The 23,602-nt window shown below is 48.0% G+C and overlaps 1 protein-coding gene across 2 annotated transcripts in view; it reads left to right on the forward strand.

The window, feature by feature from the left end:
* Nucleotides 1-23,602, forward strand: part of SUFU (SUFU negative regulator of hedgehog signaling) — a 112,996-nt gene that overhangs the window by 30,492 nt on the left and 58,902 nt on the right. For both annotated transcript variants that reach the window (XM_075533384.1, XM_075533385.1), the window contains exon 3: nucleotides 12,941-13,077. In XM_075533384.1, coding sequence (XP_075389499.1) covers nucleotides 12,941-13,077 — 137 coding nt within the window. The remainder of the gene's footprint in view (nucleotides 1-12,940; nucleotides 13,078-23,602) is intronic.

Here is a 23,602-nt window from a genome sequence, read left to right on the forward strand (position 1 = left end):
TGGGTCCCCAGGTTGTGGATGAGAAGAAGGGCTCCGGCTAGCACTTGCTTCCTGTGTTCTGGTAGTTGGTGGTTGGGTGGGGTTTTTGAGAAGTAAGAGAACCCTGGACATTTAGATTAGCCATCACACCCCATCCTTCCCCCGAAGCCAACTCCTTTAGCCTTAAGTTCCAACCAACCAACCAACCAACCAACCAGCCAACCAACCAGCCAACCAACCAACCAACCAACCAACCAACCAACCAACCAACCAACCAACCAACCTCACTGTCATCAAGCCGATTCAGACTCATAGCAACCCTCTAAGGACAGCGTAGAACTACTTCTGTGGGTTTCCAAGATGTTAACTTTTTTCCCCCAAAAACAAAACTCTATATGGGAGAGCCTCATCTTTCTCCTGAAGAGCAGTTGGTGGTTTTGAGCTGCTGACCTTGTGGTTAGCAGCCCAACTTGTAGCCCACTGTGCCACCTGGGCTCCTCTGTCTTAGAGCCCAGATGGGTGTGAATTACACAGTGCCAAGCGAATTCACCTTTCAGTTCCACATCATGAGCTGTGGGCCTATAGTCATCAAACACAACTTTTAATACATAGGTGGGTGGTGACATTTGTGCTGGGTCTGGGTAGGGCATGTTTGCTGTAGTGTTGCCAGGTCACTTCTGCCGGGCATCAGAGAGAAGTAAAAGCGGCATCAGAGAGAAGTGAAAGCCAGCAGGGCCACTTCCTGTGGCTTCAGGCCAGATCTTGAGATAAAAGGACTACTGCTAGTAAGTTATTTAATGAAGCCTTTATTGAGGGTCTGTTGAGCACCAGGCCTCCAGGCACGTGCGAGAGACAGAACAAACAGTACTGCTTACGTAAGAGCAACTAGACGTTGTGATGAAGGCTATGATGGAGCCCAGCGTGGTATACTGGGTGTGTCGTGGTGGGGACCCCCTCAGACCCTCGCAGTCTAGGCGGCCAGGGGATGCCTCTCTGAGGCAACGGCTCAGAAGGCTGTAGTCATTCCTGCAGAATGAGGAAAGGCGTTTTTCTGCCAGAGGGAACAGAATGTTAGAAGGTAGAACTATGTGTGATTAGTCATGGGCTGATTAAGTGGGATGCAAAAAACAGAACCAAGCAAACAAAGGAACCTTTAACCCTCAGTGCAGACCAGATTATGGACGAGTAAGGATTCTGTGGCTCCAAGGGGTCTTGCCTTCCTGACTCCACACCCTGCGTAGTTTCCTCCTCCGCTCACTCTAGGCTAGGCTCTGGCTGGCTGTGGCTGGTGACGCTTGAGCTAAAGTGACCCCGTTAGATAAATTTCTATTCACTGGCGGTCCATTTCAAGTTGCTGCTGCCCGGAACCCGCTAGCGCAGTGGTTCCTACCCTTCCTCAGGCTGCGACCCTTTCATACAGTTCCTCATGTGGTGGTGACCCCAACCATAACATTGTTTTCCTGTCATCTCGCTACTGTTATGAATTGTCGTGTAAACATCTGATAGGCAGGATATATTTTCATTGTTACGAATTGAACATCATTAAAGCATAGTGATTCATCACAACAACAATGTGTAATTATATGTTGTGCAATATTTATTTCTGATGACAAATAAATGAAATTTTGTCTTGAAGCATGGTGCAGCATGGGTGACAGTCTTAATATAACAGTAAACTACATTGCTACATTTTGCAACAGTGTGCGTAAAAAGCCAACGTCAGTGTGAAGGTTGAGATAGATAGCTCTTTCTCACCAGATCAGCACATCTGCATGTGGGCGGACCTGCCTGGAGACGGATAGAGGAGCCGGGCCTCGGTTCCTAAGCCCATCGATGGTCTGAGGAGCGGTGTCTCGGTTCCTTAGCCCATCCGGTGGTCTGAGGCAACCCCTGTGAAAGGGTTGTTCGGCCCCCAAATGGGTCACGACCCACAGGTTGAGAAGCGCTGCTGCGTGAAGACACCTGTGGTAACCTGTAGCTGGGGTTGCCTAGACTAGGAGTGGATGAATTCTCTTCATAGCGAGCTAGATAGTAAGTGTCGCAGGCTTGCAGCTCACAGACGGTTTTGTTCTAGGTTCGTCATCCTTTTTTCTCTCTTTTCACAACTCTAATCACGTAAAAACTGTCCCAACTCGGGAGCCCTGCAAACGAAGGCCGGCCACAGGCTGCCATGTACCAGTTTCTGACTGGAACAACCAGCGTTGGTCTGTTAGCCAGTTGCAGTCATTGAAATGTTCCTGGCAAGATATGACAAAATAATAATGTATAAATTATCAAGGGTTCACGAGGGAGGCGGGAGTGGGGAGGGAGGGGAAAAATGAGGAGCTGATGCCAGGGGATTAAGTGGAGAGCAAATGTTTTGAGAATGATGAGGGCAATGAAGGTACAGATGTGCTTTACACAATTGATGTATATATGGACTGTGATAAAAGTTGTATAAGTCCCTAATAAAGCGATTAAAAAAAACACTGTTCCTAAACAAGACCAGCAGACCCGCTCAGCTGAACACAGCCCAGAGAATTATGGGTAAATAAAACAGTAATGTTGAGGTCCGTGTTATGTAGCAATAGTGAGCTCTGCTACAGCTCAGTAGACCATAGAAAGGAATTTTTTTTCATGAAATAAGCTATTTAGAGATTGTAATCAGGAAAATATGCAACATTTTATTATTTAAAAATACCTTTATACTTAAAAGTCTCAAGAATAGTACAAAAAAATCCCCCCCAAAATTCCCACTTATCCATCGTTTATTCTTCAAATGTTAACATTTTGCCAAATTTGCTTTTTCCTCTTTTTTCTAAATGCTCACATGCACACATGCATTATACAGTTGTATTTACATTTATACACATATATACAGATGAGGCTAAATAAAAAACTATTGCTGTCAAATCATAGAAACCTTTTGTTTCTCAACATAACCTCCACGTAGGTCTATACACTTTTAAAAAATAATATTTATTTATTTAAAATTTTATTAGGCGCTCTTAGAGTTTTTTTTTTTGTTTTTTGTTTTGCTCTTACAGTTCTTAATCCATACATCAATTTGTGTCAGGCACATTTGTACATATGTTGCCATCATCATTTTCAAAACATTTTCTTTCTACTTGAGCCCTTGATATCAGCTCCTCTTTCTTTTTCCCTCCCTTCCCCCTCCCCCCTTGTGAACCCTTGATATATTATAAATTATTTTTATTTTCATATCTTACACTGTCCGCTATCTCCCTTCACCTACATTTCTGTTGTTTGTCCTCTTGGGAGGTAGGTATACATCAGTCATTGTGATTGGTTCTCCCTCTCTCCCCCTTCTCCCTCTCCCTTCCCCCTACCCTCTTGGTATCATTACTACCATTATTGTTCCTGAGGGGTTTATCTGTCCTGGATTCCATGTGTTGAGAGCACTTATCTGTACCAGTGTACATGCTTCAGCTAGCAGGATTTGTAAGGTAGAACTGGGGTCATGATAGTGGTCGGAAGAAATGGGGAAAACATTAAAGCACTAGAAGAATGTTGTGTGTTCTGTCAGTTGCACCCTGGCTGGCTCGTCCCTTCCTGTGACCTTTCTGTGAGGGGATGTCCAGTTGTCTACAGATAGGCTTTGAGTCTCCACTCCGAGCCCCCTCGCTCACATCAAAATGGTTGTTGGTTTTGTTTTGGGTCTTCTGATGCCTGCCAGCTGATCCTGTCAACACCTCGTGATCACACAGGTTGGTGTGCTTCTTCCATGTGTGCTTTGTTGCTTCCCTGCTCGATGGCTGCTTGTTTAACTTCAAGACTGTAAGATTCCAGACGCTTTATCTTGTAATAGCTGGGCACCATCAGCTTTCTTTGCCACAATAGCTTATGTACCCTTTTTTTTTTTCCAGTGATCGTGTCGGGAAGGCAAGCATTACAGCATGCTGGGTTATTAGCACAAAATGTTCTTGTGTTGAGGGGGGACTTGAGTAGAGGCCCAGTGTCTATCTGCTACCTTAATACTTGACACATAAACATGCATACACAGACTACTTATATACCTATTGTTATATATTAATATATTTACATATGTACATACCTATACTTAACCGCCATAAATGTCTTGGTCTCCTAGTTCTTTCTTCTAGTTCCTTTTACTTTGTCCCACTACCATGTTTGACCTTTCTTGGCTCTCCATATTTCCTCTCAGCTACATTGATTAACCCCCACCAGCTACTCAACACCTTCCTCACCGTTGATTTTAGATCATTTGTTGTTCCCTGTCCCTAGGTTTATTGGCTCCCTCTTCCCTTTTCCCCACTTCCCCCTTTCTCTGGTTCTCCTGGAACCCTTGGTCCCATTGTTTTCTCCTTGGGATTGTTTATCTTGCCTATCTTATGTAGATAGACATAAGATAGATGGAAAAAAAGAGATAAGAAAAAACAAAATATAACTAAAAATCGCCTATAAATAATTCTAGGTCTGTGTGTTGACCCTTATGAATGTTTTCCGATCAGGTCTGATGAAATGCCAAACCCTGCCTCCCCCCCCCCTCGCGCGCGCAGTCCAAAGACTATTTTAGGGATTCTTCAGGCACTTTGTTGCTTTGCTTCCCTTGCTGTTCTGTTTAGTTCCTCTGTGTTACATACTCGGGTGGGGGAAGGGATCAGACCGGGTATAATTCCCACGCTGTCTCCCCGGTGCTGCCCCCCCACCCCATAGCACTATGAGTCTGTAAGGGGACATGGTATCTTGTGGTTAGGTCTACCCTATGGCCCTCTCTACATTGGCTGTTCTGAGTGGGAATGTTGTCTTCGAAGCTTGGTGAGCCAGGATGTTGTCCACTCTTTTTCTTTCTTTCTTTCTTTTCTTTCTTTCTTGTTTGCCCCTGTGTGGTCTGGGCAGACCTGCCACACTCCCAGGGTGTATCTTCAGTGCTGTCCTCTGTAGGGCATGCTTCTGGGGAGGGGGTTGACGGAGCTGGGATGGGGTCAGCCCCGCAGACCTCTCTGTTAGTTGCTGCTTCAGGCCGGTGTGTTGCCCTCAAGGCTTGGCGCACCAGATTGATGTCTGGTCCCTCTCTCCCTTTCCTATGGAGACATAACCAATACCCTTCCCGTGGTGGATTAGTGCCCTGTTCTGTCCCCCCACCCCCCAATACCTTCATCTCCTCCTCCCTCCCTGCTTTCCCCTTCTGTATGTTGGTATGCTGTATTCATTGTTGGACTTGGTCTGTCCTCTGCCTGTGTGCCTTTCCCTCAACCCGCACATTTAGCGTTACATAGTTTTTCTTTTGTTCCCACTGTGTTGATTAGACCCTACATCAGTGGACTCATCATGTACTTGTCCTTTTGTGCTTGGCTAACTTTGCTTAGCCTAATTTCCTCCAACTCTTCCCACGAGACAATGTGCTTCATGTGTTCATCACTCTTTTTAGGGGTGCGTAGTACTCCATTGTGTGTATGTGGCTGAATTGGAAATTTAGCTTGTGTCCATGTCTGTACACTTCTGAAAGCAGTGTTTCCGTCTCTCTAACTCTTCCCTGAAGAATCCCGCGCTCGTCTAATGACACCACAGCAAGATGGCGGCTGTTGGCATTCTTAAGGGACTCAAATTGTGTTTCTTTTCAGTGTTCTTGAAGTTTAGGGAACAAAGAGAAGTCTAGAAGAACAAAATCAAGAGAGGGAGGGGGAAGAAATGGGCAGTGGATATCAGGGGCTCAAGTGGGAAGAGAATATTTTGAAAATGATGATGGCGGCATATATGCAAATGTGCTGGACACTGGATGAATGTATGGATTGTGATAAGAGATGTAAGAGCCCCCAATAAAAGCATTTTTAAAAAAAGAACAAAATCAAGACCATAGGGTGGGTGGGGTAAGGTTCTCAAAGAAATTCTTGCAGGACAGCCCACGCTGACCTTGACAAAGGAGCAGGTGCGTTGTTAGGATGGGAGAAAATTCTTAGCACAACTCTTCTGGCCTGTTTTTTTTTTCACCAATGCAGTTTTCACTTTTCTTAAAACTTCTTGACAAGAAGCCCCCGAGGTTGTTTTTTGAGAAAGTCCTTCAGGAGGATCCCCTTGAGAATCCCCCGAATCAGTGGCCGTAATCTTCTGGGAATGTAACTGGCCCAGCAGACCCTTGCAGGACTGTGATTGGACTTGATCTCTGGGTCATATTGGTACGTAGCACATTCACCCTGGGTACGATTTATTCCATAAAACTGTCTTTGTTAGTTACAATCTTGCTTGAAAGACGGATGGAAAGATCAGCTCTCTGAGCTAGCTCTTCTCCACTCTACATTTTTGGTGCCCAAAGACTAAGAGCAACAGCTCGCTGAGGCCAAGCAGTCCGCCTACCATGGGACATGCCAGGCCACGTGAGAGCCCATTGCAGTCGCTGCCACGCCCTACGTAAGCCTGTGGTCTTCGTCCACTCCTTCCTGGACGTTGGTCTCCGTTTGGGATCCTTCCTGCTTCCTGGTCTTCCTTCCTGGGCTCATCTTTGAGATCTTCTTGACTTTCTTTAAAATGCTTGATTTATCTAAAACCTGTTGTTTTGGGATTCGGTCAGATGGCTCGTCAGTCTGTTTCCCCTTCTCTCTCCTCCCTTTGCCGCATATTCTAAATAATTTTTTTTCTCCTCAAAGAATAAAATAATATAAACTGTTGTTTTATATGGGCTGTATTCTGTAAACTTTTTGCAAAGCTTGAGTAATTTGGGAAGATGTCCTTGAGTTTTGTTAAAAATTTGGTATTAGTCCTGACCCCCAAATCCTTTTTCTCCGTAGCACAAAACGTATCCTCTTCTTTTGAGCACCCTGCCGAGACTAAGACAAGTGTATCACTGAGAGAACTTGTCTCCAACCATCCACTGGTCACCCTCACATGTTTAGACACATTTGGTTTGGAGTGAACTCCTGCATGTCTGGAGTGGAACTCTCCCAGTATCCTATCGTACTGCCCTCGAGTCTGTGTGTGCGTGTGCGTGTGTGTGTGTGTGTGTGCGTGCGTGTGTGTGCGTGTGTGTGTGTGTGTGTGTGTGTGTGTGTAGGGTGAGAGGAGTGGAGAAGCTCCTCAGGAAGGATGGAGCAGTCTGCTTCCATAAACACTTTAGTCTCAGAAACCTGATAGGAGAGCTCCACTCTGACCTTCAGGGTCACCGTGAGTCAGAATCGACTCAGTGGTACAATGTATATGAGCGGGCTTCAAAAAGTTTGTGAGAAAATGGAATGAAAACATTATAGAATTTTTTCCAATAAACTATTTCAAGCAAAAAAAAAAAAAGAATTTTTTCCATGAACATTTTAAAACCCCTTGGTATATATATTTTAAAACCCTTTGGGGTTAAATTGCCAGCCTGCTGCCCTTTTACCTCTAAATACTTTGAAGTTCATTTCCTAACAAGCAAGGACGTTTTCTTACATCCCAGAGTGTAAGTGTAAAGTATCAGGACGTTAACACGAGGCAGCGCTGTTCTCTAACCCACTGACCCGGTGGGAATATGGCTGACTCGACCACGCATTGCACGACATTGTCTCTCTCGAACTCCTCAAATGGTTCTGTAGTCTCCTTCTGTGTTTCTTCATCTTTCGAAGAGTCCTAGCCAGTTAGTTTACAGAACGCTCTTCCGTTTACATTACCTGATGCGGCCCCGTGGTTAGAATCAGGCTGAGTCGGAATGTCACAGGAGCCACTTGACGTTGAATTGTCTCATTACTGTGTGTTCACTTTGATCACTTTGTTAGTGGTGTCTGCCAGGCTTCTCTACCGTAAGATCACCACCTTTCTGTTTGTAATGAATAAATGTCTTGTAGGGAGGCATTTTGAGACCATGTTAATGTCTTGTTTCTCATCAGATTTTTTATGCACTAAATTCAACATCCATTGATGATTTAATTATGATTTGTTAAGATTTATGTTGCTGCTCAGATTATCCCAGATATATTTGGTCAGTGGGAGCCCCTTCAGTCTCACTTGGACTCCTTTTTGACATGTTCCCACCATTTCTGGAATGCTTCCTTGCACAGTATGTTCCAGGCTCCATTTGTACTTTCCCAACCCTGGGATCACCCATTTATCTGGGGGCTCTGGGTTCTTTTTATGGAGAATGGTGATAAGTGGTATCATTGCTGATTGGAAAGCACTAGAAAATATGCACACCAGGACATCTGTATTTCTTTTTTATCCCCTGTTAAATAACAAGAATATGATGTTTATTCAAGTTTTTTAAACATATATATTTATATCTCTGATCCATGTTTACCCATTTTCAACTTCTCTGGAATGAGAGACATCCAGCTCCCATTATCCACAATTGACTTACGCAGCAAGTACTTTCAGAATTCCTAATCTGTCCCACTGCAGAAAGCAAGCCTACGAATTCTCAACTCAGCTCTCGTGGCCATCGAGTCGATGCCGACTCAGAGCCACCCTATAGGACAGGGGGGCTGCCCGTGTGAGTTTCTGGGATGAGTAGAAAGCCCGTCTTTTCCCCTAGGGCGCCTGGGGGTTTGAATTGCTGGCCTTGTGGTCAGCAACCCAGTGACCAACCACTACACCACCAGGGCTGCTCCACGCCTGCCAACTAGGGCCTCAGATTCGTTCACTATTCTCCTTGTTTTAGCCTGAGAACCCCTGATCAAAATATGGTGCTCAAAATATAGGTGCTTTTTACATTTCTCCCCTCCTCCACCAAATTGTGAAAAATTTTTATTAAAGTTTTTTTTAATCATTTTATTGGGGACTCTTACAGCTCTTACAACAACCCAAATACCCAGTATATCAAGCACATTTGTACATATGTTGCCATCATCCTTGTAAAAACATTTTCTTTCCACTTCAGCCCCTTGCTTGGTATCAGCTCCTTATTTTTTATCCCCCCCACCCTCCCACCCTCATAAACCCTTGATAAATTATAAATTATTATTATTTTCATAGCTTATACTATCCGCTGTCTCCCTTCACCCATGTTTCTGTTGTTTGCCACCCTGGTTGGGTGGGGTGGGGGGTGTTATACATTGATCATTGTGATCAGTTTCCCCTTTCTTCCCCTTTGTGGATGTTTTTCTGTTAGGTCTTTTCATTTTGTTCTATAATTAAAAAAAAATAAAAAGCTTTATTGAGACAGGAGCCACCTACCATTCTACCCATTTAAAGTATACAACTCTGTGGGAGTTGGTATATTGACAGGACTGTGAAAATATCACCACAATCTAATTTTACAACTTCCTCATCACCCCATAAAGAAACCGTGTACCCCACTAGAAGTCACTCTCTTAACCCCACCCCAGCTCTCCCAGCCTTGGGCAACTGTATAATCTACTCCTGTCTCGATAGTTTTTCCTATAATGGATGTTTTCATATATATAAATGTACTTTATATTGTAGATCGGGATTATATTTCATATGGTTTAAATGAAGCCATGCCATAAGTGGTCTTTGGTGACTGGCTTCTTTAATTTAGCAAAAGTAAAAAAAAAAAAATTAGCACAAGTGATACACTGCTTGCAGTGTCTATCCTTTTAGTCCATGATGGACATTTGGGTTGTTTCCACTGTAGGCTACTATGAATAATGCTACTATGAACATTTGTATACAAGTCTTTGTGTGAACATGTGTTTTCACTTCTCTTGGCGCATACCTAGGAGAGGAATAATTGGGTGAGAGGGTAACTCCACGTTTAACATTTTGAGGAAATGCCAAACTAATTTCCAAAGTGGCTCCACCATTTTACAATTCCAGCAGCAATGTATCAGAGTTCCAATTTCTCCACATCCTCATATACACTTGTTATTGTCTGTCTTTATTTAACCAGCGTCTCACTGCGGTTTGCATTTCCCCAGTGGCTGTTGATGCTCAGCACGAGATGCCAACTTTGAGGTCAGCTTTGTTTCCCACCTCCGGTGGTTTCTCCAGAAAGCCTATCCAGGTTCCTCTTCATCTCTTGCTTAGAGTTAGTGATCCTTTGGGCCCCTGGGAGGCTGGTGCCCTCTTGGTCACGTGCTTTGGTTCCCACAGTCAGGCAGCTGTGTGTGAATTGAAGGCGCGTGTTTTGCCTTCTTGGCAGGTTTGATGTTCCTGGTGATGCTAGGGCAGTCATCTGTCACAGAGGCTCACCAGACCACTGGGACAAAGCCATTGAGCAAGACGGAGATTCTTGAACTGAACAGACCCAGAAAGAGTCTTGAGAAGCGATCTCATCGAGTCCTCTGCAATGATGCTGAGCCACAGTCAGAAACACCCCCTCCCCGCCTCCCCCGAGCATGCCAGGTGGGCTTGAGTGGCTCATGTGTTCTTTCCAAGTCTCTGGAGGAAGACATCCCATTGGTCCCCTTTCCATCACCCCATATTTTCGCACCTCTGTGCTCTGATCCAGACTCCACCTTCTGCAGCACGGATACCCGCTTCCTCTCATACTCTCCCCCCCTGGAAGATGCGAGGGACAGCTGCTCCCTGGGAGGGTCTTCTTTGCTCCGAAGCGTGAGGGAATGCAGCCCAAGTGAGGCCCCTTCGGGCGCCTTTGAAGAGGGAAGGGCGTTTTCTCGGGGCCATGGCCTGGGCAGCCTGCTTTGAACAAGGGCCTTTCTGACCATCTTCAGGTTGTGTGTTTATGATGGAGGCTGGGCCATTCCAAATTCTGCTTCAGGCTTGCGCCCAGCTAGCCTGGTGGGTGGTAATCAAATGCAGGCAGAGACCATCTGGTCTGGCTTGGGCGTCCCACCCAACCAAGGGAGGGCTGGCCTGGCCCACCACAGAGCTGCCCGGAAAGCGGGTAGAGGCAGATGGTGGACATGTGCGTGCGTGAGCGTGACCCTCTCCTTAGAAAGGCCGAGCTGGTTGGGTGCGTGTTTCTCCCTCTGCAGCTGAGTCTTCTTATCTGAGCCGTCCAAGAGGAGCGTGCTTCCTTGAGTCTGCTTCTCAAGGTTTTGCGATTAATCATGTATTTTTATTGGCCCAAGATGAAAGCCCTGGAGCAGTGGTCTGATACACGGCACAAAGCTGCCTCTTGGTTGGTGGCTGCTTGAAATCTTCCCTTTGCCCCGGGGACCCATCTCCTTTTGCATGGATTTTTCCCCTCAAGAGTCCAGCTTGCATTTCCCGCCAGGTTTTCCCACCCCTCAGGCCCACAGCCCCGATGAGGCAGCCCTCCTTCCAGCCTCGGCTCTGCCCCTCACCTCCATCTTCCGCAAGGAAAAAACACCGCTGGCATCGCCTCCCACTGTGTGTGCGTTGTCTCCTAACTTGGGCTTCAGAATTTCAGGTGTTTACTTTCAAAGTAGATTCTGCCTCCTATCATACTAGGAACCTTGGGAAAAATACAATGCACGAGACCTCCTTTAAAAGTAACTGGGTATGACCGTTTTAAAGGATGTCTTTGGAGTCCTTTAAAGAACTGTATGGGTTTCTCAGACGGAGCACTGGTGGTGCAGTAGTTACGCATTGGGCTCTGGTCCACATGGTCAGCCGTTCAAAACTACCAGCAGCATCTTGGGAGACTGGGCTTTCTCCTCCCGTAAACAGTTACCGTTTCGGAAACCCACAGGGGGTCTCTATGGGTCGGTATTGATTGATGGCAGTGGGTTGTGGGCTTAACAGAGGTAACCACCCTCTGCAGCAGATGCAGGCGAGCCCGACCTGCCCTTTTAACTCATGGGCATGTCAAGGCCCGTAGGCCCAATGAGGGCTGCCCACAGAGCTTCTGAGACATTGGGATCTCGTCCCACCTCGTCTTTCAGCCTGGCTTCTTGAGGTGGTGGTGATGAAGGAACGAGGCCGCCTGGCATCTATCTATATCAGCATCCCTTCAGAAGTCTGCTGCCCTCGCCCTCTGACCCCGTTTGGGGAGCTTGGCCAGTGAGGAGGCGTTGGCTGTCAGCTTAGCTTATGGTTTGCACTTGTCTGCTGAGGTGTTTACATGTGTGTGCTCATGGTGGCTCATGTTTGTACAAGATATAATTACTAGAAATTGTATCATGAACTTAGTTTAACCCTTCCTGTGCTGACAAACCTCATGCACTCCTCCCTGGCATGTCTCTCACCTACAGAAACCTGGCACCTCGCCCACCAGGCCCTGGCTCCCTAATCCACATCGTTGCCTGTTCTGGTGGAAGTCCACTTTGGATGGGCATGGAGCCGTGGGGCTTTGGAGTGTGTTCTGCAGACAGCAGCTGGCCTTCCTCCTTGTCTCATTGTCACACGTTGAGTTGTGGCCACAGAGGCGGTAATCCTGGGCATTGTGGGCCACCTGGGAGCAGAAAGGAGAGGAGAGCAAGCCATGCTTTCCCAGGCTCCAGTGACGGAAGTGTGTGCACACAGAGTGGCCCGGGTGTCAGGAAGAACAAGTGTTGGTGGATGACCAGGTGTGGATTGCCAGGTTTCAGGCGGAATATGAGCCCACTGGTACCTGTTGGATCTACATAGGAACCGGACCACAAACCCTGGGGTTGGAGGCCAACAGCCCGCTCAGCCAGAGGCTTTGTCCTTCTGGGACAGGGTCCAGAGCTGGATGCTGGTGGTTGGGAGAGGGTCTCGTTCTCACAGAGCATACGGCATTACGGATGGCTCATAGGACATCTATGTGAAAGGCCATGAGTCCCGAACAAGCCAAGTGGGGCCTTACTTATTAACAGCTCGAAGGAATACCGTGTGTGGACAGGGAAAGTCCCAATAGTGGAATGGCTGTCACACAGAAAGGAATGCCCACTCAAAATTAAAAGTACCAGAACTTTGAGTTGGCCAGGCCAAGGTCGTGCCCATGTACCCATCGCTGGCAAGAGGGCCAAGCCAGAGATCTGGTTTCTGCCAGGCTTTAGAGGCCCTTCCTCCCTATAAGGTTCACACTCTGGAAGATTCTCTGACTAGTGTTTGATGCTGAGACCACCACACACATGCGCGCACACACACAAAAGGAAGAGTATGTGTGCGTGTTTCACTGTAATTAGATCTCCTCAAACTGGCGTTTTAAGTAGGTGAACTAAAAACATTTGCTTTCTATTCCTTCCAGGTTTACAGGCACAGACGGACCTAGTGGCTTTGGCTTTGAGTTGACGTTTCGTCTGAAGAGGGAAACCGGGGAGTCTGCCCCACCAACGTGGCCAGCAGAGTTAATGCAGGGCTTGGCCAGATATGTGTTCCAGTCAGGTAAGAGCCCCAGGCATTGACTGCTGTGCTGATCCTTTTGACATGAGCCTGCTTGGCTTTAGGAACCTGAAGACTCGTTTTGAGGTCTATGAAACGAGTGTTCCCAAGGACTGGTCTTTCCTGGGTGGAGAGCTCTCTGCTTACAGAAGGCTTTGCCACTGTGACTTCCAATGGCAGGGTAGGTGTCCCTGCCTCTGTTCTGATGCCGTGCCTCTGTAATGCAGTCTCCGGCCACACATCGGATTCCCAGGGAGCAAAGGAACAACTCAGCATGGGGCTGCCTTGCCCTTTCCCTGGTTTTCCACAGTCCCATCATTCACATGGTCCTTCCCCCTTGGCCTCCAGTGTCCCAGCCCTGTTTCAGGAGCTGCAAACACACGTTAATCTTGATGAAGGCATGATTTAAGAATTGAGGGTGACTTTCAGCCCCGGTACCGAACTCACTGTCATGGCTCAATTTTCAGCTAAACAAGTGACAGTCGTGCAAGGTGCACAGTAACTCAGGTGGGAAGCACTCCTCTCAGCAATCAACCAGTTTTCCTAGAAGCCGCAGTGGTCCGCTCCCTGCAGGAATTCCCAAACCCTTTCATGACTCAGTTGTTCAGAGATGGGCCTGACACATCTGCTTTTTCTTTAGCTTCCCAAGGAACGCTAATCTGGAGGTGGCGTCTAGGCCCTAAAGGACTGTTGACGTTACAAGGACGGAGGAATTAGGTTATCGGAAACAGCTGGCTCATGTGGGTGGGGACTGTCCCACCATGGTTTGCAGAATCTTTTCAAATCATGTGTGGGTACCAGGGACGGGAGGGAAACTCCTAGCTAGATGGGCATGTGTTAACTTGGGCGAAGGAAAAGAGGGGCGGTCAGCACGACATAACCAAGGCAAGGAAGTCGCTGGAAGGTGGGCTAGAGGAAAAGGCAGCAACTGTAAGTACCATTGCAGCGATCCTGCAATAACAGCAAGAACGAACAGTAATCCTGCCCCTCCCCCGAAAAGAATTTGTTCCAAAGGACTACATTGACTGCAGCTCTGGGAGATGGACATATCTGATCAGAGCACACGGGAGCAGATGAAGGGGCAGGAGGAGACACTGGAACACAGCCTGGCCCACCAGGCTGTGAGGAGAATGTTCCTGAGTAGAGCAGCCAGTCCACAGAGAGAACAACATGGCTGGCCCCACTATGAGAAATGATGCCACTCAGTGACTAAGGGCGATACAGGGGACAGCACCGGAGACACAGTGTGGGAATTGCACCTGACTGATCCCACCACACCGAGGCAAATCACTGGGGGAGTGCAGCGGAACAGCAAGGGAATGGAGTGGCAAGGTCCCCAGGGAATGCTGAAAGTGGACTTTGGGGCCAGGGCGTGGTGCCCCAACAGACTGGACTGGAAAACGCTCCTAAGGGCCAGCAAACGATCCCTGAACTAACTACAAGCTTTTCTCTTGTGAACTGTTTTGTTCTGTTCTTTGACAGTGGTTTGTTTTTGTTGTTTTGCTGTCTGGTTGTATACTGTTGCTTTGTTTTCCTCTGTCTTGTTTTCGTGCATGTTAGTGTCTCCACAGGGCTGTCTGAATAGGACAGGCTGGATGAACTATCTGGAGGAAAAACAACGGGACCGACAGTTCCGGGGGGACTTTGGGTGGGGGGGTAGGGGAGGGTAAGGAAGTGGGGTTAACAAACCAAGGACAAGTGAACAACATGGGACCCCAAATGGTAGAGAGGGGGGAATGGCAGGCCTGGTGGGGAATGATCAAGGGTAAGGTTGCGTAGAGAAGAGGTATACTCTAGCCCAGGTGGTGACGGAGCATGGTAGTAGGGCAGGAGGAAAGTCAAGGGAGATGGAGGAAAGAGCTAGGAGTCAAAGGGCATTCATGGAGGTCTAGACAAAGACATGTACATGCAAATATATATAGGAGGATGGGGAAATAGATCGATGTGTCTATATTTATAGGTTAAGCATTAAGGTGGCGGAAGGACCTTGGGCCTCTACTCAAACACTCCCTCAATGCATGAATACTTTCTTTTATTAAATTGGAACTCTATGATGCTCACTCTCCCGACACAACGGCTGGAGCCAAAGTGGGTGAACAAGTAAATGTGGTGAAGAAAGCTGATGGTGCCCGGCTATCAAAAGAGATAGTAACTGGGGTCTTAAAGGCTTGAAGATAAACAAGCGGCCATCTAGCTCAGAAGCAACAAAGTCCACATGGAAGAACATACCAGCCTGTGTGATCGAGTGGTCCCGAAGGAATCAGTTATCAGGCATCAAAGAACAAAAAAATCATATCATTGACTGCACACCTCCATGATAGGATCGCTGAAGACAAATGGGTGCATAAGCAAATGTGGTGAAGAAAGCTGATGGTGCCCGGCTATCGAAAGAGATAGTGTCTGGGGTCTTAAAGGCTTGAAGGTGAACAAGCGGCCATCTAGCTCAGAAGCAAAAAAGCCCACATGGAAGAAGCACACCGGCCAGTGTGATCATGAGGTGCCAAAGGGACCAGGTATAAGGCATCATGCAAAAAAAAAAAAAAAGATATGTGTGTATATGTATATATATGTGTGTGTGTGTATATGTATATATGTGTGTGTATGTATATGTATATATGTGTACATATATGTATATGTATATATACCATATTAAATGAAGGGGGAAGTACAGAGTGGAGACCCAAGGCCCAAGTGTCGGCCTATGGAGATCCCCTCACAGAGGGGTTCAGGAGAGGAGATGGGTCAATTAGGGTGCGAGGTAGTACCGATGAAGAACACAGCTTTCCCCCAGATCCTGGATGCTTCCTCTCCCCAATTACCATCTTCCGAATTCTACCTTGCAGGGCTGGATAGGGCAGAGGCTGTACACTGGTACATATGAGGGCTGGAGGCACAGGGAATCTAGGGTGAATGATACCTTCAGGACCAAGGGTGTGAGAGGCTATGCTGGGAGAGTGGAGGGTGAGTGGGTTGGAAAGGGGGACCTGATTACAAGGATCCACATGTAACCTCCTTCCTGGGAGATGGACGGCAGGGAAGGGGGAGAAGGGAGACTCCGGATAGGGCAAGATATGACAAAATAACGATGTATAAATTACCAAGGACACATGAGGGAGGGGGGAGTGGGGAGGGAGGGAAAAAAAAAAGAGGACCTGATGCAAAGGGCTTAAGTGGAGAGCAAATGCTTTGAGAATGATTGGGGCAGGGAATGTATGGATGTGCTTTATACAATTGATGTATGTATATGTATGGATTGTGATAAGAGTTGTATGAGTCCCTAATAAAATGTAAAAAAAGAAAAGAGGAGAAAAAAAGAGAAAATGATTAGGGCAAAGAATGTACAGATGTGCTTTATACAGTTGATGTATGTATATGTATGGACTGTGTTAAGAGTTGTATGAGCCCCTAATAAATTGTTTTAAAAAAAAAAGAACGAACAGTAATTTGAAGTGGATATCTAGGTAGATATGAAAATCGATCAGGTGTGGAGGTCACATGGGAGTACACCTTTGAGCATAGATAGGTTTGGGAGAGGACATTTCAACATACAAGTTTGTAGGTGTTGTAACTATATCCAGGCATATAATAGAGCACACAGGGGGCAAAGTTATGCAAACTTCTTAGCCAGAGCCAAACACCTTGAGGGTCTGAATCATTGAGCTTGAGAGCTGAGGGTCATAGTCGCAGGGACATCTGGGCCAGTTGGCGTAACAGCTGGTGGCACAGCATGTTGGCCTGCAGACCCACCAGCCACTCCTCCGGCAGAAAGTGAGGCTGGCTGTTCTTGTACAGAGCTACAGTGTTATAATACAGGGTCATGAAGAATCAGAATTTACTCCCTAACAGTGGTTTTTAAATTTTTGCTTTAGACAATAAAAGCAGTGTTCTAAATCCTACTTTAGTGAGTAGCAACTGGTCTTAAAAGCTTACACAAGCGAGCCCCCAATAAAATGATTTTTAAAAAGCTTACACAAGCAGGATGTAAGGCACAACTATTTATCTCTTTCTGCCCACCACAAGAGGAAAGGAAAGCAAGGACTCAGGGAAACAATTCTGGTCACTAGGCTGAGACCAGAAGAACGGAATGGCTGTGCCAGGCTGCTGCTTCTGACTGCGCTGACTGAGCACAAGGAAGGTCCTGGGCAGAATGGGTGAGAAGCGTAGAACAAGCTTCCAAATCACAAAAGACCAGACAGTCTGACACCTGGAATGCAAGCCACTCAAGAGCTCACCTCTCAGCCCTGTAAAGTGAATAGTAACCCCCATGAGGAGCATGCTCCTTCAAACAATCAACCAGACTCGACCCAAAGGGCAGCATCTGTCTCCAGAGTTCAGAAGGCAGGGAGGACCAGAAAGGATGGGCGGATGGAAACGGGGAACCCAGGGAGGAAGTGGGAAGAGTGCGGATACATTGAGGATTCTGCCGCTCCTGTCACAAAAGAAAATGTATATAAATTGCTGAATGGAAAGCTAGCGTACTCTGGAAACTTTAGATGTGTTTTAATTGTGCTGGGGGCTACTCCTCTCCCCCTGCTGGGGACGTCAGAAGCCACCCATTGCAGACCGACCATTGGGAAGATAGCGTTTTCTTGACATGGAATTTGATCTAATAGAGGAAAGGAGGCTCTCCAGACTTTAAAGAAAAGCATCTCTTGCTTTCGTAGACTGGGAGCTCCCTGTCCCACTGCTGACTCCAGGGCTCCCATGTGTTGGCTCCTCTTAATGCCCCTGCTCGGGTGGACAAGAAGGAGATATGTAACACAGGCTATGCACCACCGCCAGGTGGGAGCCAAGCAAATAATTCCTAAAATTAATTCTGGAATGGTTGTGAAATGATAATGCAAGTCAGTGAGAAAAGAGGATTCTGTTTGCAAGAGTTTGTTTTCACGGGCAGTAAACATCACGGGTGACCACATCATGACTAATGTAGTTATTGATTCAGGTGAAGATTACTAGCGGGCGCTAGCAGCATTGGACACAAAGTTGGTGGGAAACAAGGACTCCAAGAACCCCTTCATAAAGTTCTTCATTACAAACAAACAAAAAAACCCCAGCAATTTACATTGGCTAACGTTGGGTGGGTACCAACTTAACCAAACGACTGATTGTGCAACACCAATAAAGACACAGATCACCATGCACCTCCTTTTTGTGTTACAAGGCGCCCTGGTGGCGTGTTGGGGTGCTAGCTGCAAAGTCAGCAGTTTGAAACTACTAGCCACTCCTCGGGAGAAAGACCGGACTTCCGACTCCCTGTCCCATGGGGCCGCGGTGAGTCAGAATCAATGGCAGTGAGTTTGGTTTGGTTCTAGGTTTGTTGCCAGGAGGCCTGGTGGCACAAAGGTTAAAGCACTCGCTTGCCAATCCCGAGGCCCACCAGCTAGTCCTCAGGAGAAAGCTGTGGTAGCTGCTTCCATAAAGATGCCTAGCTTTGGGAAACCCTTCGGAGCAGTTCTGCTGTGTCACATGGTTGTTTCGGAGTGCCAGAATCCACTGGATGGCAGCGAGGTATGTCGTGTTTTGTTGTTAGCTGCCTTCTAGTAGATTCCGACTCATACTGACCCCTGTGTGCAGAGTGGAACTGCTGCATCGAGTTTTCCAAGCTGTGACCTTTCAGAAGCAGGGGGCCAGGCCTGTCTTTGAAGGTGTCTTGTGCGGGGGGTGGGGGGGTTCAAACCACCAACCTCCCAGCTGGTGGGCAGGAGTTCACTGCTCCAGGCAGGGACGTGCTGGGTGTGATGATGGTATTGTGCTTACATAAGGTCATATGCTTGTCCTCAGGAGGTCCAGGCTGGAATATTCAAGGATACACTGACATGATACTTCATGTCACAGTGATGCAGGGCAGGGCGGGGGCATTTCCATATGCAGAGCAAGCGAGACTGAGAAAGCAATATGGCGGCATGTTGGCAGCTGGTGAGTCCAGGTGCCTCTGTGAGTGTTCCTTATCTTATTCCTTTGGGGTTCTTCCTTAGGATTGAACATTTCCCAAAGTCAAAGCTGTGGCTGTTTGCTGAGAGTGCGTGGACTGGTGTGTGCCTCGCAGCCCTGGCCCCATGGCCCCTCTTCCCAGGATTCTTGTGTGACCACTGTAGGCATGTCAGATCTGGGGCAGGGTGACTGCATCCCTGTCTCCCAGATCTTCCTGGAGCTAGCTGCTACAGTGTAGCACAACCGCACCACGTAAATAGTAGGGAGAACAAAGCTACCCCAGATGATTTTTGAAACATGGCAGGGAATAGTAGTCAATTAATGAAATAAGAAACAGATCATGTGAACAGATGAAAGATAGGTGATCATGGCTGTGAGCCTGCATAGTGGAGATAAACAACAACAACCAAACAAGCCACACATACTGCCTCCAAGTGGGTTCCGACTCATTGCAACCCTATAGGACAGCAGCGAACTGCCCTTGTGTTTCCGAGACTGTCCCTCTACATAGTAGACAGCCTCACCTTTCTCCCCTGGAGGGGTGCGTTTGAACTGCTGACCTTGCCTAACTAACCGCCTAAGCCAGTATGCCACCAGGGCTCCTTTGGTGACAAGGGTCAAAGCTAGCATTTAGTGAGGACATTCTATGTGCCGGGCTCCGCTCTGAGTGCTCATTCAAGGCGCAGGAAGCCCTGTGAATTAGGCGCTGGGTTGTATCAGCAGAGAGATGAGCACGGTTTAGAGGGTGGCCCCTGTTTCGTATGGTCATTAAGACCATTTGATGCATGAATGCGAACATAGGTAACACCACCCCCCTCCCAGAAAAAGTAGTAGTGGGAGTAACGCTTTCCTGAGGCTAGGGGAAGAGAGGGAGGGGGGATTGGGACTGACAACAACGATGACTGTATAGCCGCACTTGAGGGGAGCGAATAACAGCATTGTAGGTGAATGGATATATTAGATGGTATAAAGATATGGCAATATATATGTATATATATGCATATACATATATATATCTATAACTGTTTGATGTGACTAAATTACGGAATGTTACGATCTCTGTAAGAGCTCCCAATAAAATGATAAATAATAATAATAAAAGCCATTTTTTTAAAAAGAAAAAAAGAGGATGGCCCCTGGTCACAGACTGTCCCTGCCCCTGGCTTTCCTCTGTGTGACCGCGCTGCACATGCACTTGCTCCTTTCCAAACGCAGGGAGAATCCGAGTCACTAAGTAGGGTGCTGTTGAGCAGGTGGGATGCGTTCGTGGCTGGAACGCACTCTAAGTGTGACTGGTAGTGGTGGTGATACGTGCTGTTGAGCCGGTTCCACCTGAAAGAGACCCTGGGGGACAGATCAGAATGGCTCCATAGCCTTTGCCAGATCCCAGTGTCTACGGGAACAGTTTGCTAAGCTGTTTCTCAGAGGGTGGTTAGTGGATTCGCAATGCCAACCTCTCAGCTGGTAGCTGAGCATTTAATCATTGTCCCACCGGAACGCCTTACCTGATACCTAGCAAGTGGTATGTACGGGGTGGGGGACTTCAAAAAGTTCAGAATTAAAAAATAATGGGCGAAAATATATATACTGGAATTTCCTATGAACTTTGCGTAGCTCCCCTGTGTAAGTATCACTTGCGATTGTTGCTATTTTTCCATCCTAAAGCATTTATCTGGCTGGAGAGGGGGTACCATGGACCCTAGTTGTAGTAGCAGTAAGAGCCCGTTTCACATCGGAACCCCGCTGGGAAGTGCCTTGCTTGTTCCTGCCTCAGCTGACCTGATCGTAGTTGGCGCCAGTCTCTTGCTCCCGTGCAGAGAATCAACATAGTGACACCCATGAAATCGCCTGGTTTTGTACTTCACAGTGTACCGCCCCAAGCCCCATGCAGTTCAAAGACAGCTCCTTGATTTGTGCAGCTGACAGTGCCCATAAAGTCTTGGCAAATGAGACTCGTGTTTTTTCAGACTCTCTTCTAATGCAGTAGAGTAATGCAGTCCAAAGATGCACAGCGAAGATGCTCTCACAGTGTGCAGAATTGCCCCTTCCTGTAACTGTTTTATGGGGTTGGGTTTAGGCCTCTCAGGTTTTCTCAGAGCAGGACACCCTCAGTTGCCACCCTCGACACCACTCTCTGTCTACAAGGGCTGTGTATGAGTGGGAAATGGAGTGAAAGGATAGTGGAATGTTTGGAAGCCCCCTCCCCGGGTAGGCATGCACACCGTGCATTGTGTATTTGATGTGTCCGTGGGTAGACCAGACATGAGTAAGTGGCACAGTGATTCTGTTGGATGAACTGGCTTCATGCTTGGCGTCCTCCTTGGACCCACTGACTTTCCGCGGAGTACTCCACCCCACCCCCCAGGTTCATGTGAGGCCCTGTCGAGCAGTATAATCAAGTGTATGGACTACTGGACCTGCTTTTCCAGATTGAAATAGCATCCCCAGTGTAGTGCCCTGGTAGGCAAGGGAAGGTGAACAGCAGGGCTTGGTGAGTGTGGAGTGGGAGTGCCCACACCCAGCCAGGTTCCGGGGGGCTCCGGGAGGCTGTCTCTGAAGTGTGCTGCCAAGAACCACTCAGGCAGCCCGTAATTACGCCCTACTGGCCCTTCTGTGGGTGGCTCAGAGGTGGGAAGCTGAGAAAAGGAGGTGGAAATGAGCAGCCTGGGAGAATGGAAGAGTCAGAGAAGGCGAAGGCTTCACAATGTGGGTTAAATGAGGTCCCCCTCAAAATGTGCTGCAAGTCCCAGCCTCTACGCCCCTAGTTAGGATCCCGTTTGGGAATGAGTGCTTCTGTTACGTTGATGAGACAGGAAAGCAGAGAGATGAGAGAGAGAACCAGAGATGGAGAGAGGTGCCAGGAGCAGAAGCTCAGAAGCAAACAAGGACCTTCCTCCAGAAGCAATCGAAAGAGAAAACCTTCCCTTAGAGCCTGCACCTTGAATCGGGACTCCTAGCCCCCTAAACCGAGAAAACAACTCTTTGTTTATTAAAACCACCTCATTTCAGAACTTCTGTTATGGATTCACTGAAGGCCATTAGTTAGTATCTTAGCTGGGGCTCTCCACGTTGCAGATAAAGAGAACGAGAGAGAAAGCCCATCTCAAACGAAGCATGGGCACCGTTGGCTTAGGTGACTGGGATGCCCAAGGGTCCGGGCGTGGCTTGATCTCTGTGTTCTCAGCCCTCAGGGGTCTCGCTCCCTCTGTGTTGGCCTTGCTCCCCACATGCCAAGAACGAGGAACATCACCCTTCCTAGTTTTGCGTTGGTCTCTGTTTGTACGAGGGGGTCCCAAACAGTTCACAGAACAATGGCATTGTCTTTTTAATTCCATTTTCCCAGTCTCTTTGAAGCCCCTGGGATACTCGGCAGGTCAAAGCTCTTTTCTTCCAGCATCTGTAGAGGACGCTGAGTAATTCTGTGTGGATCATGCGGCCACCCCGTTGGTGGTGGCAGGTCAGATGGAACGCCGGGATTTTCGTTTGCAGCTCTGAGCGGTGGGGTCATCCAGTACCTCAGTTAAGTGGCATGCCGTTGCCTGTTAGAGAGCATTGCTTCGTCTTCTTGTATCTCAGTTGCCATGACGTACACAAGAAGGGCACTTGGCTTACGGAGCAAGTCATCTGGAGGTGGGACAAACCAGGCTTAGCTGTTATTCGCTCAGTGATGGTGTTAGGGACCTGAGTTCTTAACATTAAGCTCTGCCTCGTTTGCCTTCTTCAACTGCTGTCGTAGTTAGTCCCTAGAATCCAGGAATTACACCCGACAGAGTTCGCCTGGTCATGGTAGAGACTCTTCTGTCTCATGTCTGTTTTGAAGACCAGTCTGGACACCACCCCAGCCCCAAGCTCCCCTCACTGGCTCCCCTGCTGTGTCCCTGGCCAGACCTGTACCAGGAAAGTGAGACAGCCGTACTGGCTGACCGGTCAGCCATCACCTCCTGGGGCCAAGCCCGGGCCCTCGATCCCTGAACGTCGTGACCATGAAAAGGCGGAGGAACATAGCGTGGGTTCTGTTGGTTTTGAGGGGACTGGCCTTTAGGTGGGCTCAGCGTGATGTGCCACACCTACCCAAGAGGGTGCAGGCCTGCCGGGATCAGGGAACACAGCGCCAGGACAAAAGTACCGTGTGGGAAGAGAACACTCCGGTCATGAGACGGGGCGGCCCTCCTCCCTCCACCTGCGGCAGCGATGGTGCCCAAGCCCGCCTCGGCTCGAAGCATTTGAAAAGTTCTGCAGTGAATTGGTGACTAACGGTACCAGTGGAGACTTGACCTTCTTTCTTCATACTTTGCAGCCAGTTTCCGGAAGAGAAACCCAGAGGGCTCAGACTCCCCTTTCCTCTTTGAGTTTTATCTTCAGTTTGGTCTCCCTCCTCAGATTGCCAGGGACTGCCCCCCGCCCCCACACTCTGGGTTTCACTAGGAGACCACTCCCCGGCCCAGTGGCCCTTTAGAATTCTGCTGGGAGGCAGCTTGCCCTCTGTTCTGTCGCTGGGAGGTCTTCACCACACACGCCCCGGCTGTTTCACTTGAGTTTGAGGAGAAGCATCCCCCACCCCCCAGCCCCTCCGGTACCCTCACTGCTGCGGCCTGGC

This window comes from Tenrec ecaudatus, chromosome 16, assembly GCF_050624435.1.
Source record: "Tenrec ecaudatus isolate mTenEca1 chromosome 16, mTenEca1.hap1, whole genome shotgun sequence".
NCBI lineage: Eukaryota > Metazoa > Chordata > Mammalia > Afrosoricida > Tenrecidae > Tenrec > Tenrec ecaudatus.